The 19,093-nt window shown below is 37.2% G+C and overlaps 1 protein-coding gene across 1 annotated transcript; it reads right to left on the bottom strand.

Moving 5' to 3' along the window:
* Window positions 1–17,649: 17,649 nt before the first annotated feature.
* On the bottom strand, window positions 17,650–18,594 carry LOC127689975 (olfactory receptor 1537-like). Its single transcript, XM_052189548.1, has one exon. The coding sequence runs from the start codon at window positions 18,592–18,594 to the stop codon at window positions 17,650–17,652; it is 945 nt and encodes a 314-aa protein (XP_052045508.1).
* Window positions 18,595–19,093: the final 499 nt, after the last annotated feature.

The raw sequence follows: 19,093 nt of genomic DNA, 5'->3' as shown, positions 1-19,093 counted from the left end.
GGCAGATGCTAGCACAACCATTGTACTGAAATGTGGTCCCCAATGGAGGAGTTGGAGGGCAGAATGGAGGAGCTGAAGGAGTTTTCAGCCCCATGGGAAGAGCAATGTTGTCAGCCACCCAGATTCCCAAGGACTCCCAGGGACTAAACCATCAACCAAAAGGTACACATGGTTTCAGCCAAAAGACATTCCTCTGCCACTCTGCATCATTGTGACTACAGGCACAGGCGATTTTTAAGCCTCTAAAACTGATTTATGGAAAGATTTGGGGAGGGGATATTTGTATTAGAGAAAAGAAGAATTCCATATGAAGATCTTGTTCCGCACTTATTGTGTATTCTCATAATATTAGAATGGCAACAGGAGCAGAGAGAATAATTATTCTCTTCATTATTCTGAACTTTAAAAGAACAGAATTCAATTTAGAATTTAACCACAAGACATTCCTTCTACATCCATTTGACTTTAGTTTTTCCTGCACTTTATTTTATAAGAGGCAGTTAGATGCCAGTTTAGATGCTAGATTAAAAGCTGCCTTTGTAAGATGCAAGAAAGAGGAGTCTTGGTGAGAAGGAACAATCTGTATCCAAAGATAGACAAAAGACAATAGCATTAGAAATTTATATACTACAGGATAGTGAAAATACATGAAAAACAAAAATAAAGCAAAACAACAAAACAAAAAGATGTTGTGGGGGGAAAAGTACTTCAAGATGTAACTACTTTTGAAAAAAGTCATAAATGAGCACATTTCTAAAACTGTTTACTTGGTTAGTCCTTATAGACCTGACACAAGGCCTGAAGGCTGTTACTGTTATTATCATTGTGAATAGCTATTGAAACTCAGTATCATTGTGAACAATACTGAAATATAGGATGTTGCTACATCTCCAAATTGAGACATAAAAGAAAGAGAAGGATCCATGAAAATGCACAAAAATAAATGTACCCAGGTCATTATCTTCCCAGGGGCGCTAAGGTACAAAAGAAACAATAGAAGTGAAGTACTAAAAACTAAGAATAATTGTCATTTGGCACTATCTTTTTGATGAGAAATAATTACTGTTAGCTACTATATTCAGTATCACAAGAAAAATATACTGAGAGTATCTGAGTGTAGACAGATTCCAATCTGGTAACATATCTACATTGGCTGAAATGCAGATATACCTATAGCCCTCATTGTTAATCAAAACAACAACAAAAAATAACACAACAACAACAAAAACAAAAAACATGAAAATAAAGCTAGTTTGTCGAAGGAAGCACCTATTTTGGAAAGTGATACCTTCTTGAGTGGCAGACAAAGTGATAAATCAGAGGAACATTTATGAAAATAGGATATGTACATTTCTGACAAGAGCAAAGAGAAACATGAGATGGCATAAGAGGAAACAGCACACAGAGAGAGACAGAGAGACAGAGACACAGAGAGAGAGAGAGTGAAAGAGAGAGAGAGAGAGAGAGAGAGAGAGAGAGAGAGAGAGAGAGAGAGAGAGAGAGGGAGAGGGAGAGGGAGAGGGAGAGGGAGAGAGAGAGAGGGTTTTACAGAAGCAAGTTGATGAGAGAGTTTTACTGAGAGGGTTTTACAGAAGCAAGTTGATGAGAGAACAAGCTAGACACAGGTAAGCTAGCCAGATAATGAGAAGAAACCAGAAATTTAGATAAGATTGTTAAAGGTAATTTGAGGCCAAGTAGAGCAATTCAGTCAGATTTGAGAGAAGCCAGGTTGAATGAATCAGGGTGGAGAGTTTTGAGCCAGATACCTGAGTTAAACCAGCCACCCAGAGGTCAGAAAGATGGAAAGTGTGAGGTTATTCAGCAGTAAGTCTCATAGGATGAAAAACATTCCAGTCTTAGATAAGATGTTACAGAGGTTACAATCTTCCAGCACATCAGATCAAGTCAATAATAATAACAATAATAATAATAATAATAATAATAATAATAATAAGCATTAGAGACAATAATTAACATTCATAAAGTTATATTTACATATGAACAAGTTTATTGAAAGGTTTAACTGGGGAATAACATGCAGCTCATGCTGAATGTGATTCAAAACATCATATTTTGGCCAAACCATCAAAATAGAAAAGAAACAAATAAATAAACAAGTGATAAAAATGCACTGTTCAGATTTCAAACTACCATAGTCAGATGTGGGGAAATGATAACTAACCCTCAATCACTATTGACTGGATTGCAAACTGTATGGCTACTTTTGAAGTCTGTGTGGTGAGTTTTACCTAAGTAACATGCAAAAGATATATATGTATAATCTACCATATGAACTTGCAATTCTACTCTTGGACTATGACCAAAGGGCTTGACATTATATACCACAGTTTACTGTTCAGCCATGTTTGCTGCACATCTATTCACAATAGCTAAGAAATGGAAATGACCTAAATGACCTAAAATTGATGAAATAATAGTGGAGTTTTATTTAGTTATAAATAAAAATCAAATTTTGAAATATTCATGTAAATAGATGGAATTAGAAAATATTGATTGAGGTAACTCAGAGCCAGTAATAAAACCAACACACGATCTCCTTAGTGCATGAACAAATTAAAGAAAAAGGGGTGGTTATGGTGGGTGTCTCCAGTAGAGAGAGAAATAGCAAGCTACAGTTTGTATGAACAGTAAAATAAAAATACTAGTAGAGACTTCACCTGGGGAGGAGATGGGAAATCAATGTAGAAAGAGGAGAAGGGAAGAGAACAAGAGATAAAATAGCAGCAATTACATTTGAAAATCAATCAGAATTCATATAATTCTATGTTTACCTAAAAGCACACACACAAAGGCACACACACACACACACACACACCACCCAAAACATTACATGCTATTGCTGTTGCTCTTAGTTGTGCCCCCATTTACTAAAAGTAAATCTCTATTGCTGAAGACACTGCAATATTCTGACACAGAACTTGGATTAATAAAGCTGTATTTGAATAGAGGACTATTTGCTGGGGACTAGCTTTCATAACATGGACAAATGAAATCCAAGTTGTCTAGGGAGGAAAAACTTAAATAGTTGTATCCAGCTGTGACACCATGAATCAAAATAATAACCAGCAAGTCAAGTAATACCTAAGGTGCAATTGTGCTAGTTAAATTACAACAGTAAAAAAATAAGCACTAAATTGTTCTTAGGGCCCACTCAACAGGGGAAATCCATGTCTGATTTTATAAACATAGTCATCTATGAGTTTCTGATGAGATTATAAAACCTAAAGCAGAAACTAATAGTGACAGCTACACAAACTGGTATAATACCTAATTGCATATTTAGTACTCATTGAGTCACCCACAAATAAATGTAACTCTGTTTACATCCGAAACTAATAGTGACAGCTATACAAACTGGTGTAATATTTAACTACATACTTAATACTTATTGAGTCACCCACAGATAAATGTAACTCTTTTTATATCAAGTAGAGACAATTACAGAACTCCGTAATTGATCTAAATAGATTGAACAATTGATGGTGGGGTAACAGCCTCTCTCATCCATGAATAATACAACCTATTTCTTAAAGCTTATGTAACATTTGAGAAGAAAAGAAAAGAATATTCTAGCAACTAGAGAACAAGTAGGCCTATGGTTATACTGTGTTTTCTGTGTATGACAGAGAAGTGGCATTGTACATCTTAATAATATAGTTACCTAAACAAGAAACAAAAATGATTTCATATGATATACCAATGTAAAAGAGGGAAATCTAATGCACTCATTCCTGAGTAACTAATGATTGCTGAGACCTGAATCTCTCTTCCTGTGGATATATATGAAGAAAAGGAAAAAGTTATTATTTGAGAGAGAGCAGGGAGATCATATGAGAAAGGCTACTGAGAGATGAGGGAAATGATGTGACTACAACACTAACATATGAAGTTCTCAAAACAGAATTAAAAATGAATAACATATATCATTTGTGTTGTAATTAAGAATAATGTTTATAATTTTAAAAGGATATTTATCAAACATGAAGAATATATAACATGACTGGCAATCAGCTATGGGCATAAATATCAATGTCATCCTTACCATTTGCCCACACTGTTGATTCTGAGAAATATATAATATATTAGGTGCATTAAATTTAAGGTTGACATTTTTAACAGTAAAAAATTGTCAAAGTGTCAGAGCAAATGAGTAATAGTAATGACAGGTGGGGTAAAACAATCGGTATCAATTCAATCTATATGTCTTTGAACAATTTTGCTCTAATTTGTTGTTAGTCTATTCCAAGTCATTGCTATAAGCTCTTTTCCAATCTTCATTGATCTCCCAAAATGGGATAACCTCAGCATTTATAAGAGGTACTACAATTTTAGCTGGATCTTTTCCTGAAAATTGGTAAAATCTTATTCTACCTTTTATAATTAACTTAGAAATCTTTTCTAATCATGTCTTCAATTTTTTACTTTGTTTATGAACTAAGAAAATCCATGTCCTCTCTTTACATAATGAACCCAGTAGGAGAATTAATTGAAGGCAAAAGTGACCCAAATGCAAGCAAGTTTAGGATCAGTTTGATCCCATAGCACCTTTCAGTCTTCAAGAGTCATTTTTTTCTGCTTCAGTTGTTAGACATCTTGGGCTGTTTAAATTTGAATATCTTGTAATGTTTGAAACAAATTACACAACTCATATACTTAGTGCAATTGTAGGCTTTAGTCAGTTAATATCTCCAATTCATTTTTGAAAATCCTTAAGTGTTCTCAATTGGTATGAATCTATAACTTTGGTGGCTTAATATTTTGTTGATTGATTTTTTTAACCCAAATAACTAAAAGAATCTCCTTTTCATATTTTTTTTTGTGGAGCACTATGTAAACCCAACTAGGAAGAAGTTTTTATGTTACCTTAAACATATTCTTCAAAACATCTTTGTCAGAATCAGTCAACAGAATGTCATCCATATAATGATAAATGTTAGACTGAGTGAATTGCTTAGGAATAATTGGTAATGTTTGTTTCAGAAAACACTGACTTCAATTTGGACTCTTTAACATTATCTCTGGAAGTACCTTCCAGTGTCATATCTTTAGCAGATGACTATTATTCAAAGTCGGTACTAAATAGTAACTTCTCCCTATGCTCATGAAAGGGTACTGTGAAAGAGTAATCTTTCAAGGCAATTGTTATTCTAGGCTATGATCTCAGTAACAGAGACAGTAAAGAAATTCCAAAGTGTAAAGTACCCATCGGCTGAATTACTTAGTTAATTGCTCTTCAATCTGCTATCACCCTCCATTTTCCTTATTTATTTTTATAATAAACACAGGGGAGTTCCAGTGGCTTGCAGATTCTTCTGTATGTTGAGCTTCCTTATGTTCCTTTGCCAGTTATTCAAGTGGCTACAATTTTTCCTTAGATAAGGGCCACTGGTCTTTCCATACGGGTCTCTTTAAAAACCATTTTAGGAGCAAGGCTGTTGGTATGTCAGCAGTGGAATGCTTTATAATGCTTTTAAATTTAAACCCTAAGATGCCTGTTTTGGGATCATTGGACCTGCTTACGATTTTTCACAGTCATCCATATCAATAATTTTCCCAGGAACATCTAGCACATCACACAGAATTTCCCCATTTATTTTACCTGGAATTGCAGTAATATTAATTTGCATACCGCATTGTTGTAAAAGATCCTTCCCATAAATTTATAGGTGTGTCAGCCATGTAAGCTTTCAACTTCTCCATTTACTCTTCTTGTCTGACACAGTTAATCCATTAGACAATTGTCTTATTCATGATACTTTACCAATTCCTATAAACTGTATGTAAACCTTCTAAAGTAGGCAATCTGAATTCCAATACTTTTGGCAAAATATACTAGCATCAGCTCCTGTATCTATCAAATATTCTATGTCAAGACCATTCATTTGCACCATTAGGTTGGATCTCTGATCATTAACCACTCTTTGCCAGAATATACATATTCCAGTTTCCCAAAAGCTCTTGGCCTTTCTACTAGTGTGGCCTTGCCCTTGATGTAAGAAAACAACAGCAGTTGAGCAATGTTATTCCCTTCATCAGTTTGCATCTTCTTTCTCACATATGTCATTTTCCGTGCTATCTCTATCTACTATACAATGATGTACAATATATCCTTGAAAAGTTAACATACTTCTTCCCAGATTATTCCCACCATTTCTGAGGGCAAAGGACTAATCACACCATTGATTAACTTGTAAGAGTAAACTTCTGGTGATAGGGCAATGTACAGAGCCATATTGGGGCAGTCTTGCACTTGGTCAGAGTTTGACTTTGGTCAAGGTTAACTTCTCCCAGTTAGCCAGGATCCTGCTCCACCTAGGGTGGAGTGCACGTAGTAAAGGTTAAGTTCATTGTTCTTCCTGGTATAGGGATTCCTGAATTAAACAGGTGACCCACCCAGCTGCCGGAGCAGTCAAGACGAAGACCTCCAAGAGAAGCTAGACAACTTCCACCGGAACTCAGCCTGGAGTCTGGGGGGAGGGTTTGCCCAAACTGTTAAAAGGTCCGGCGCCATTAAAGTTTACGGCTTTGATCAGTGAACATTGACTTAGCCGTACGTTCTTTTCGCCGCTCTTCCCTATGACCCCAAAATTCTCTCAACAGGTAACCCAGTTTACATGTAGCTGCTGGCGGCTACATAGTGGCGCCTGAACGTGGGAAGACCTGGCACGAGAGAATTTCTTGAGGTAGCCCTATCCAGCGAAGCTTCGCAGAAAAAGGTGAAAATTAATGGTGTCCGCACGGTAAGCAACATAGAGGGCAAAACTAGCGCTAGTGAATTCGTGTCTATGGTTGTGAGTGCAGGAATGGATACAGTTTTTCAAGCATACTGCGTGGACCCAGCGCAGGACTGCTTGGGTTGATAAGATAGGGAAATATGGGGAAGGAATTTGGTAGGCATTTGCCCAAAGCTCGTAAGAGCTGATTTCGGCGAAAAGAAAGGGGTTTTTAAAAATAGGCATATGTCCACAGCTTCTAAGAGCTGTTTAAAGAGGAAAATGGATGCAATTGCTTAACAAGCACGCTTAACTTTCTGTGTATCTTTCCGTGTTTGTCCCGGTGCACCGACTGTCTGTCTATGTGTATGTTTATGTCCTCTCTGTGTCTTTGTGTGAATGACTGTTTCATGTTAAAAAGAAAAAATTGGTAAAGATTACATCTGCTGGTAACCTTTTGAGCTAGCCACAGTTTGTGTGGGGATTGATTCAAAGCCACGCTGCAGCAGCGTAGCTCACTCACCCAAGAGGCAAGCATGGCTGGGGAAAAAGCCGCTCTTAAAGCCCAGAAACCTCGAGATTTGGGAAGACTTTGGTTTGGCTTGTGAAATTCATGTAGTCGCTTTATACTTGTTTTTAATTGGTTTTAATGATATAAGGCTTTACATTTCTTGACTAAAGAGTTATAAATTAATTGGTTATTATGTAAAAGGTATAGTGTTATTAAGAAAAGGTTAGTTTAAAAACTGGTGATTCAGTGTTAGAGCTATCTTAACTAACTACACGTGGCCTAACGCCACTCATGCTTTGTTCTTGTTTATAATTGGATTTAAAGGTATATTTTGCATGTCTTGACTATAGAGTATTGGCTTAAGTCACTGCAAATGATTTAAAAGGTATAATGTTATTAACAAAAGTTAGGTTAAGGCTGGTAGTTTAGGGTAGTCGCCATTTTGAACACGTGGCATGATGGTTAAGGCTGGTAGTTTAGGGTAGTCGCCATTTTGAACACCACGTGGCATGACGCAATCCAGGAAATACAGGCCTTTGGGACGCTCCTAAATTGGCATGGTGTTTCATGTGAATCTTGGCCTGGAGATTAGACTTAATGAAGATTAAGATTTAAAATATTGTCTCTTTAATAAGTTACACTGTTATACACTTGAACATAAGAACTGGCATACAAACCTTGTGCTGTAAATATGTGTTTGCCATTAATTTTAAAGAAAATAGATTGTTTAAAATTGAGATTTGCTTCCAAAATTACAATTGTGCTCTAATATTGCAAGAAAACATTGAGTTACAATAAAAATCAGTGTGTCTTTGGCTACAGTTTTCAGTTTGCAGGCTCGTAATTGTTAACATTTTGTAATTAAGATAATTTTAAGAGTGATACTGCTGTCTCCAAAATTAAAAAGGAGATCTCAGTGAAAATGTATTTGATATCAAGCAGGTTCCTTTGACCGTGGAATTACAGGTTTCTTTTGTTTAATCCTCAACTTCCTTGTAGGTTTGGTTGTGGTCTTAGATAAAAGGCTCAGATTAGAAGATATTTACATTTGAGGAATCTCATACAAAGTCCTTGCCAAGGACTCAAGGTGGATCCTAGGGCAGATAAAAAAATTTACATTTGAGTTAATGCAAAGCTTAGAGCTGCCTCAGGGGAAGCTAGTGAGGAAGTTTTGAGAAATTGTTTCCGCCTTACAGGCCCCACCTAGGGAGTGTTTGGCTTTAAAAAAAAAAAAAAAAAAAAAAAAAAAAAAAAAGGTTTTTGACTTATCCAGGTGTGGGTTAAAATGCAGTTCAAATCTATGAAAGGTCAAGGAGGCTATAAAAGCATTAACATTTGGCCTGTCTACTCCCTATAAAATTATTGTAAATTTAAAGGGTTGGTTTTTTGCTTTACATTCTGATAGTTATAAAAGCATTTGCTTCTAATTTTAAAGAAACAACAAAACAATGTCATTAGAAAGTTTTTGCCTCAAGGAATGGCTAACAGCCTTACGTCCTGTGAGGAAAAAGTGTTTTGTCTCTGTTTCAATACTAGAAGTTAAGATCTTAAAATTTTCAGTGTATAATGTTCATAGAATGTTTGTTACAGGCCCTTGCTCCTATAGACTTTTAGAATTTTTAGGTAAATGGCTTTCAAAGGTTGTTAGGATATATTAATTGGCTTTATCTTATTTACCTCATTTTAAGCTTGCCACAGAAGGTCTTAAACCTCTGTTTTCAAGGTAGGAAACATTTGTTCCTTGCTTCAAGCAACAATCAAATTTATTATTAATGGTTGGTCTATTACATGGCAAGCATTTTTAGGCAAAATTAATAATTGTTATCCAAAAGATAATTTGTACTATCAGATCACATGTTTATTCCTTTAAGTTTCTCCCTGCTTCAACACAGATACCTGAATTGGGTGCTATAGCAGCTATTTTTAAGATGTTAAAGGTCAAGCTTTTAATAATAGTAGATATACATAGCTCATGGTTTTATAATTGCTTAAAATTGGTCCATTTTTAATACTGCTAATTCTTAATTTCTACAGTTTATACAAATGTGATTCAAATTTCTAAGAACAAAGGATATGTTCTCTAAATGACTGTCCTTTAGGTATTTGAAATAATTTTATATTTTGTGCACATCAAATTGTAAAGATTTGTTCTTGATGTCCTCAATTTCTACCTCTACCACGTAATGGTGTTAATCCTAGAGGACTTAGTTATTACAGATAAATGATATTCATATTTCTAATTTAAAAGATAAAAAAAATATGTACATGTGACTAATGATTCATTTTTAGGCTGTCTAGTTGCAACTGCTCTAACAGAAAAAGCAACTATATTTTATATAATTACATAGTTATTGCCTATGTTATGGGTTATACTTTGTGTTCCAACTTAAATTAATAAAACAATATCTTCTTGGAAGAAAGAAGAGAGGGGAAATCGTGTCCCTGTACATATAATTTAAATTATGCTTACATGTTTTTAAGAAAATTTTAAAATTTTAAAATTTAGATGCCAAGAAACTCCTTGCTAAATGTATATGACATCTTGTAATTAGACATATTGATGTCTAGGTGAAATGAAGGAATTCACTTACTAACATATGCCATGATCCTGATTTAATATTGGGGGAGAAGGCATGTCCTCTGTTTTTTCCACAGAATGCTGCAGAAGATATGCTGACTGTGTGCTTGCTGAATGCCCAGACCATGGTAACATAAGAGCTATATTGGATATATGTTCTTGACTTACCTCAATTGTTAAATGTCCCAGGTTAGATAAATTGCCTAGCTTCAAGCTTTTAGACTTTGTGGGACAGAACATGGAGACTGTTATGCTAGCTTAGGAAAAATTAATTAGAAGAGTTAAAATGACTCTTCTCCTTATTGTGCTCAGCTGACTCAACCATAGACTGGTCTAGAAATAATTCCAATTTTGAAGATTCCAATTTTGAAGATGGCTAACAATCTTCAGCCAGCTGTGTTAATTTAACATATAGTCTCCACTTTTCCTGAGAAGTAACAGCATATCTCTTGATTCACAAGGCTACCTCTCCCACCTCAGAGGCCAAGCTTTGGATCCTTAAAGTTGTTAATTTACAACTGAATTGGATACTTCTGGGACAAGTTAATCCTATTCCACCTTTAACTCTTGACCTTGTCTGTTAAGCAGACTGGCTGTCTCCACCCAGGCTCACCTGGATGGAGAGATTACATGTCTGTTAAAGACACTTGCAGACCCCCCTGGCTTCAAAACTTACACAAGTGGATCTCCAAAGAGGGAGCCACATAGAACTCAGATCTATGTGTGTTTGTTTTTGAACAAACATGGGTACCAGCGAGACGTGCGAGGCAAAGCACTGCATGGGGAGGTGAATTTCTGCTTCTGAGTCCCCAGGAAGTACACCTAATTGCATAGGGGTTAACGTCGAGAGGCTGTCCTTAAAATAATAAGGGAGCCTATTACCCCTCCTCTGAAAAAGACGTTATACAATATTTAAGAGGAATTACGGTCAATGCTTCCCCTCCTGGTTAAGGCCCGCCTTCTTATGAAGGATATTTATCCACTTGTTTTCTACCTCCTCGTGTTCAAATTAATAAAAAAAGGGAGGACATGTACAGAGCCATATTGGGGCAGTCTTGCACTTGGTCAGAGTTTGACTTTGGTCAAGGTTAACTTCTCCCAGTTAGCCAGGATCCTGCTCCACCTAGGGTGGAGTGCACGTAGTAAAGGTTAAGTTCATTGTTCTTCCTGGTATAGGGATTCCTGAATTAAACAGGTGACCCACCCAGCTGCCGGAGCAGTCAAGACGAAGACCTCCAAGAGAAGCTAGACAACTTCCACCGGAACTCAGCCTGGAGTCTGGGGGGAGGGTTTGCCCAAACTGTTAAAAGGTCCGGCGCCATTAAAGTTTACGGCTTTGATCAGTGAACATTGACTTAGCCGTACTTTCTTTTCGCCGCTCTTCCCTATGACCCCAAAATTCTCTCAACAGGTAACCCAGTTTACATGTAGCTGCTGGCGGCTACAGGGCAAAGGCATAAGCCTGTCAAGAGCTTCACTCGCTTTAGGATATATAAGATCATAAATAATTTTGATTTTCTTGTCTGGTTGGTACTTTGTGGCTGCCCAAAGGGAGGTGACTCACATTGTTTATTATGGGGCCTCAAGCTGATAGCCCCTCTATCTTCATTTCCCAAGGGCAAGAGTTTACCTCCTATGTCACTCTTGGATCAGCAATCCATTATCCAATGTTTTTCTCTTTACACAGTGGAAACAATACCTGGGAAACCTTTGTGGTTCCTAATAGCCAGAACCTGCTTGTTTTCTTCTTTGAACACAATATTTTCTAGATTCAATATATCTACTATATTGAACTCTGAAACTTCTATACTTACAATTTTTGGAAATAAACAAATTTACTACAATTCAAGCATTGAGAATTTTGATTTCTATGACTTCTATCTATGACTTGCCCATGATATTAGCATGATGCTCCTGAAAACTAATACCAGTTTTCTCTGCTATCTATTTCTCTATTGGGGCTCCTTGTGGTTTCAATGATTTGATTTCTCTGTTATGTTCAGTATTCTCATTTTCAAGGGCCAATATTTCTATCAATAACTGTCTGGTTTCAGGGTCTGATGTGGCTCTATGTACAGCTTAACTCAATCTCTGTAAGATATCAGTGAAAGTTTCCACAGGTCCCGGTATTACATTCACAAATGCTGTAGATATTTTTCTCTGGGTCCTTAATCATATCCCAGGTTCTTAGAGCTGCAACACAACATTATTCAAGTGTGACATCTTCAGATTGGATTGTTCTCATAAATTAGAGTATCTTTCACTGAGGATTTAAACTTTAATAGCGTTTATCACCTCACTTTTCTGATGTTATATTTTTGTGGCTTCGTGCATCCACCATGATAACTATTGTAATTGTTGTCCAGATAATTTTTGAACAGCTAGCACTTTTGATCTTGGGGAATAACCATGTTCTCCATATCCCATGTTTTTTGTAAATTTCTTTGATGAATGGAGAATGAAGCCATATAATAGTTCAGCCTATTTAAAATACTTTAGATCTAGGATCTCTACCAGACACTAGGTCCAGTCATTATAGTTTAGACCAGGATCATTAGCAGGCATGTGTTGCACAAAGAATGGGAAAGCTGAAGATACTTCTGTACACACCAATAAATCCTCTGTTGGTGCACTCACCTGAACACTATTGGTTCTAACTTTACCATCTCCTGCTTTTCCTGTCTCCTAGTTTCACAAAGGTGTGCTGTGTACCTAGCAGTGAGAGTGTATGGAGTGGTAGTATGGAGTGGTATGGAAAGTGTACAGAGTGGTAGTTTACCTTGCAGACTTCTTTGTTTCCCCTTTTGTTTATCATGTCTGAACCTTGTTGTTCTCCCACTAGCTCTATTTCTTCCCAAGCAATTCTACCTCTAGTCAAAAACTTTTAAGTGCTTGGCCAACTCTGCAATATTCTCTAACATAAGAGAATTCTCATCTTTTCCCAATTTTTTCAAAAGAATATACATGAAAACCACAAAAGAAAACCAAAATATTCCCCCACCCTGGGAACATGGCGTGAGACCACCCAGCATGTCTAGTTTCTATTTTGCCAACCTCTTTAAAGAACATTACTAACCTCTGAAGCAGAATTGCCCATTATGCCTAAGCTACTTTGGTTTCCATCTATAGATTTAGATTTTTCAAAACCTATTTTAATAAGGGTTCACAAATGTTTTAACCCTGTCTAGCCCACTTTCCAAAGGTAGTGGAGAAAAGATAGTAAATAGGAGAAGGGGCTATGGCTTGCTTACAATTACTTCTTTGGGATGATTCCAATTTTCATTTGTCAGGATACCAGCAGTCCACTTCAGTAGTGTTAGGATACCAAGAGTCTAGTTCAAAACTGTCACCAAACATGAATCAGCAAGAGTGATACAATGTAGTAGAAACTAGCAGGCATCTCTCCAATAGGCTTGAGTCAAGGGGACCAGCCAGTACCAGCTGCAATGCCTTGCCTCTTTCAAGTAAACAAAAATCAGTGAAAATGTGAGATCAAGGGAAAGTTGCAAGGCCCTGTCACTGTCTGTTGAGCCCCACTTATATTCTCTGCAAACATCACATGTCCTCTCATGGGTCTTTTCTCAGCAAAATATCTCAGCAGAGAATCTTGAATGTCCAAGAAGCACCTAAAGAAATATTCAATATTTCTTTCAATATTTCAATATTGAATTTTCATGATGAATAATAATATTATTATGGATAATAATAATATCATGGGAATGCAAATAAAAAGATTCTGTGATCCCTCCCTATGCCCATGAAAATGTCTAAGATATAAATTCAAGGTCCAAAACTTTCTGGTAAGATTGTAGCACATGGGGAATACTCCTCCACTGCTTCTGGTAATGCAAACTTGAATGGCAACTCTAGAAATCCATCTGTTGGTTTCTCAGAAAACAGGAATAGCTCTATCACTCCTGAGTATATACACAAAAGATGTTCCACTATCTCAAAAGGACACTTGCTCAACTGTGTTCATAACTGCTTTAATTCACAATGGACACAACTCAAATATGCCTCAACTAAAGAATGGAAAAATAAAATATGGTTCATTTACACAATGGAATACTACTGAACCATTAAAAACAAGGACAACAGAATTTCCAGGCAAATGGTTGGAAATAGAAAATATCATACTGAGTGAGATGACTCAGGGTATGTACTTAGTTATAAGTGAATATAAACCATAAAGTACAAGATAACCTTGTCATAATCAATAGACTCAAAGAAACCAATTAACAAGAAGTGCCAAGTAGATTGAGACTTTCTCAGAGGGGAAACAAAACAGATATTGAAGGCATAGGATCTAGGTGTGAGAGGAGATGGCAAGAGAAATGAGGTAGGGTGTATGAGATTACAGACAGGAATGTCTGGGTGAGGCAATCTCTAGGACATACCATTTACCAGGAATAGGGGCAGCCCTAGTAGGAATATGGGGTGACTCTAGCTGAGATTTCAAGTACTGATGAATCTGGATTCAGAAGTGGCTAGCTCTCTTAACCAGGTAAGTCTCCAACTAGAGAAATAAGGACAGCAGCAATCCTTCCGTATTTGACCCAATATGTGTCCATACCACAAGATGTTCAGGGCCAAAGATAGAACAGAGATGGAGGGGATGTCCAACCAATGAATGGCCCAAGTTGAGAACCATCTCATGGACACTAAATAATCCCTGGCACTACTAATGATACTCTGATATGCTTGCAGGCAGGAATTTAGCATAACTATCTTCTGAAAGGCTCCACCCAGCAGCTGATAGACAGCGATGTAGAGACTAACAGCCAAAAATTAGATGGAACTCAGAAAATCTTATGGAAGAGTTGAAAGAAGGATAGAAAGACCAAAAGAGAAGAGAGAATCCACTGGAGAAAAAAAAAGAGTCAAACTGGAACCATGGAGGATCAAAGAGACTGAATCACCAACCAAATAATTAACAAAAGTTAGAACTATGCCCACCGCTGCATATATTTAGTAGAAGACCAGCTTGGTCTTCAATAAAAGGAGCAGCTGCTTTTCCTGAATCTGTTGCTTGCTTGCTTGCTTGTAGATCTCATTCACCTAAATGGACTAGAATTTCTGGCCTAATTTGGGGAGGATATGTCTATTCATGCAGCATTTTGATGTGAGTAGAGAAGGAGGGGGTGGCTTTTACCTAGAGGATGATGGTCCCTTCTCAAAGGAGAAGGGAAGGAAGAGTCAGGGAGGTTGTATGTTAGGAGGTTCTGGGATTAGTGGATAATTAGAGATAACAGGATGTAAAGTACATAGAAATAAAAGAATGTGGGAATCAGGATCAGATGTGGGGAGAGACTGGAGAAATGGCCAGATGGCCTTGAGAATGAATGGAAATCTACAGCTGTCTTGGGTGGAGGATGAGGACATCTCAAGGACAGAGCAGAGACTCAGGAGCGGGAACACTCCCAAGAATCAATGGGGGTGACATTAGCTGAGACTCACAACAGTGAGAATATAGATAGTGAAGCAGCCACCTTCTTAGCCAAAACGAAACCATAGTGGATTGATAGAGACACCAACACACTTACAAAACTTTTGACCCAAGATTTATCTTTCTACAAGAAAGGCATGGACAGGGGGATGGAACAGAGACTGAAAGAATGAACAAGCAATAACATGCACATCTTGAGACCTATCCCATGGGCAAGCACCAATCAATGATACGATTAATGATACTCTGTTATGTTTGCAGAAAGGAGCCTAGAATGGCTGTCCTTTGAGAGGATCTGTCTTGCACCTGACTAAGAAAGATGCAGGCACCCACAGACAAACACTGGATGGAGCATGGGGACTCTATTTTTAAGCTATTTTATTTATTTACATTCCAGATCTTGCCCCACTTTTTGGTCCCCTCCTGAAAAATTATTTGTCCCATTGCCAAAACCTTTTGCCTCTGAGAGAGTCCTCTCCTATCCTTCTAGCCCACCTCCCCACCCCTGCCTCACCAATAGAACCTCCTTTCCTGGGTCATCCAGTCTCTACAGGATTAGGAGCACCCTCTCCACCTGAGTTCTCTGCTAGTATACATATATCAGGGACCATGGAGCAGCTCATGAAAGTTGTTTGGTTGGTGTTCAAACTCTGGGAGTTCTGAGGGTTCCCTGCTTAGCTGACACTGCTGTTCTTCCTATGTAGTAGCTATCCCCTTCAGCTCCATCAATCTTTCCCCTAACTCTTCCATCGTGGTCCCCAAACTGAAAACAATGTTTGGCTGTAAGTATCTGCCTGTGTCTCGGTCTACCACAGGTAGAGCAGCCTAATTGCTGCTCTCCCATTGGGTATTCTACTTCTGCAATTGTGTCCCACCCAACTCCCTATGAAGTTAGTTTATCACTTTACAGCCTTTCCTTCAATCTTGCTCCATTTTTGTCCCTGAATTTCATTTAGACAGGAACGATTCTGGGTCTAGCTATAAATGGAGCCAACTAAAATGTTGAATTTTATGACACAGTAATCGAAAAAAATACAAGCAAGCAACAACAAAAAATCCCCCCCTCTATAAGTATTTCTCATGGGTATTATAGTCATGATGGATAGATTCTGACTAGCACAGAAATTTAAGGATCATGTTCAGCTTTATTGCTATGATGATTGTGACTACAGAAGCATGTGATTCACAAGCCTCTGAAACTGCTCTGTTAGCATCATTAGAAGGTGAATATGTGGCTAGAGAAAACAGCAAGTCTACATTAAGGTCTTAAAATCAGAGTGGCAATGAAAGTGAACAGGAGAATTCCATTGAGAACTGAATTGCAAGGCATGAGATTTGTATTCACTGAACGTCATTTTTTTCATGTCAGTATATTTTGTAAGGTACTGATTTTAAAGATAATGGAATTCTTACACCTAATATTGTTGAGGAGAAGCAGCTTTTGCAAGATGGAGGGAAGAGATTTCCTGCTAAGAATGAACAAAATAGTATGATTTCTAAGTGCATTCATAGTTCTTATTGAGTCATCCACAGATAACTGCAACTCTTTTTATATCAGATGTGCACACTTACAGAACTCCATAACTGGTCTAAATAGATGGAATAACTGATTGTGGGGTGAAGAGCCACAACTCCTCCATCTACCATACTACCCTCGTGCTTAAAAGATAGGGAACATTTTGGAAGAAAATGAAATTTTCTAATAACCAGAGTACAATGAAGTCTGTGGAAATAATGTGTCTTTAATGCATGGCAGAAAAGTGAAACTGAACATCTTAAAAATATAGTCTCCTCAAAAGAGCCTAACAAAATCAAAATCAAAAACAAAACAAAATACCACATATCAATGTCATTGGGGGGAATCTCAGAGACTCCATTCCTAGATGGAGAAATAGGAACATTATGGATTGCTGAGAAGAGATGGGTATGTATGAATGAAAGAAAATCAGTCCATTAACTTAAAAAAGAGCAGGGTGTTTGTGGGTGTGGCTCGAGGGAGATGAGAACAATGATGTAATTACAGCACTTGTATATGAAATTCTCAAAAGTGAACTGAGAATGAATAATATAATATCATTTTGTTGTAAGAATGATATTTATCAATTAAAATTAATGTTTACAAATGTGAAAAAAAATTTATGTACCATGATGGGCTTTCAACTATGGGCATAAGGATCCATGTTTTTCTTACTAATTGTTTACATTGTTGATTCTTTGAGAAAAATGATGTATTAGGTAATTGAATTTAAAGCTGAAAGTTTTATAGTAAAAGTTATCAAAGAGCCCTAGAAAATTAGTAATAATAATGACAAGAAAGGTTAAATAAATAGTATCAAATCAATTGATGTGCTCTAGATAACTTTCCTCTGAGAAATATTCTTTATGTGAATATTTTTCTTTCAAGTAGTTTCTTCACTGCAACTATAACATCCTTATTCCTCAGGCTGTAGATCAAGGGATTCAGCATGGGTACAACAGTAGTATAAAATACAGAGGACACTTTTCCTTGGTCCATCACACTCACTGATGATGGCTGTAAGTATGTGAATGCAGCAGAACCATAGAAGAGAGCAACAGCAGCGATGTGGGAACTGCAGGTGCTGAAGGCTTTGGACCTGCCCTCAATGGAGCGAATGCGGAGGATGCTGGTGATAATGAAAATGTAGGAAGTAATAACAGTCAGCATTGGGACAGAGATATTCACTGTACCAAAAGATAGAATCAGCATTTCATTGACATAGATATTAGAACATGCAAGCTTCAACAGGGGAATAAAATCACAGAAATAGTGGTCGATCACATCTAATTTGCAGAACTTAATCCTATTCATGAAGCCTGTGTTTACAGATGCACAGAGCACAGCAAAAATATATACCCCTGAAATAAGGGAAGTATAAATCTGAGAGGACATAGTAGCATTGTAAAGCAAGGGGTTACAGATGGCAACATAGCGATCATATGCCATTGCAGCTAATGTGTAGCACTCTGCAATACCAAAAGTGATGAAGAAGTAGAGCTGAGCCATGCATCCAAGGTAGGAGATGAGGTTCTTGTCTGTCAGAAAGCTAATGAGCATTTTAGGAATAACAACTGTGGACTGACAGAAGTCAATGAAGGACAGATTGCTGAGGAAATAGTACATGGGTGTGTGCAAGTGGGAACTGAGCCCAATCAGTGTGATCATGCCCAGGTTCCCAGACACAGTGATCAGATAGATTCCAAGGAAGAGGAGGAAGAGTGGGAGCTGGAGTTCTGGATTCTCTGAGAGCCCAGACAAGAAGAACTCAGTCACTGTACAGTGGTTTCCTGCTGTCATGTCCTCCATTCTAATCCTGAAGGAGTAAAAGTATAGTAAAGGTGTTAGGGTGAATTTTTTATTCTTTCCTATGTACATAATGTCCCTATGTAAATTATCTGTCTTAGCACTCCTTTGCCCTGCATATAATTGCCTTAACTATATCTGTTTTTATAAACACAATTTATATTGCTATTATTTTTAAATATATACTTAAAAATTAGGAATGAATTTCATAGGAAATATGATCACTGTATTATAGTTTTCAAAAACTTTGTGATTTTTAAAACAATGTTTGCAATTTGGCATATAAAATGGCTATTAATATATAAACATGCCTCCCTGTGTTGATGAAGCACATTGAATAATTTATCCAGAATCTTTTTTGACTAAGAGATCTCCAGGATTCTTCTGTTTAGATATTCCCATTTTTCTAATTCTTGAGATACACAGAGTCTTTAAATATACAAATGTGAAATTTGGATATTAGGCAGTGGACACCTGGTCCTACTGGAAAGGGGATTCTGGT

This window comes from Apodemus sylvaticus, chromosome 7, assembly GCF_947179515.1.
Source record: "Apodemus sylvaticus chromosome 7, mApoSyl1.1, whole genome shotgun sequence".
Classification (NCBI taxonomy): Eukaryota; Metazoa; Chordata; class Mammalia; order Rodentia; family Muridae; genus Apodemus; species Apodemus sylvaticus.
This window is presented reverse-complemented; position numbering and strand designations above follow the sequence as displayed.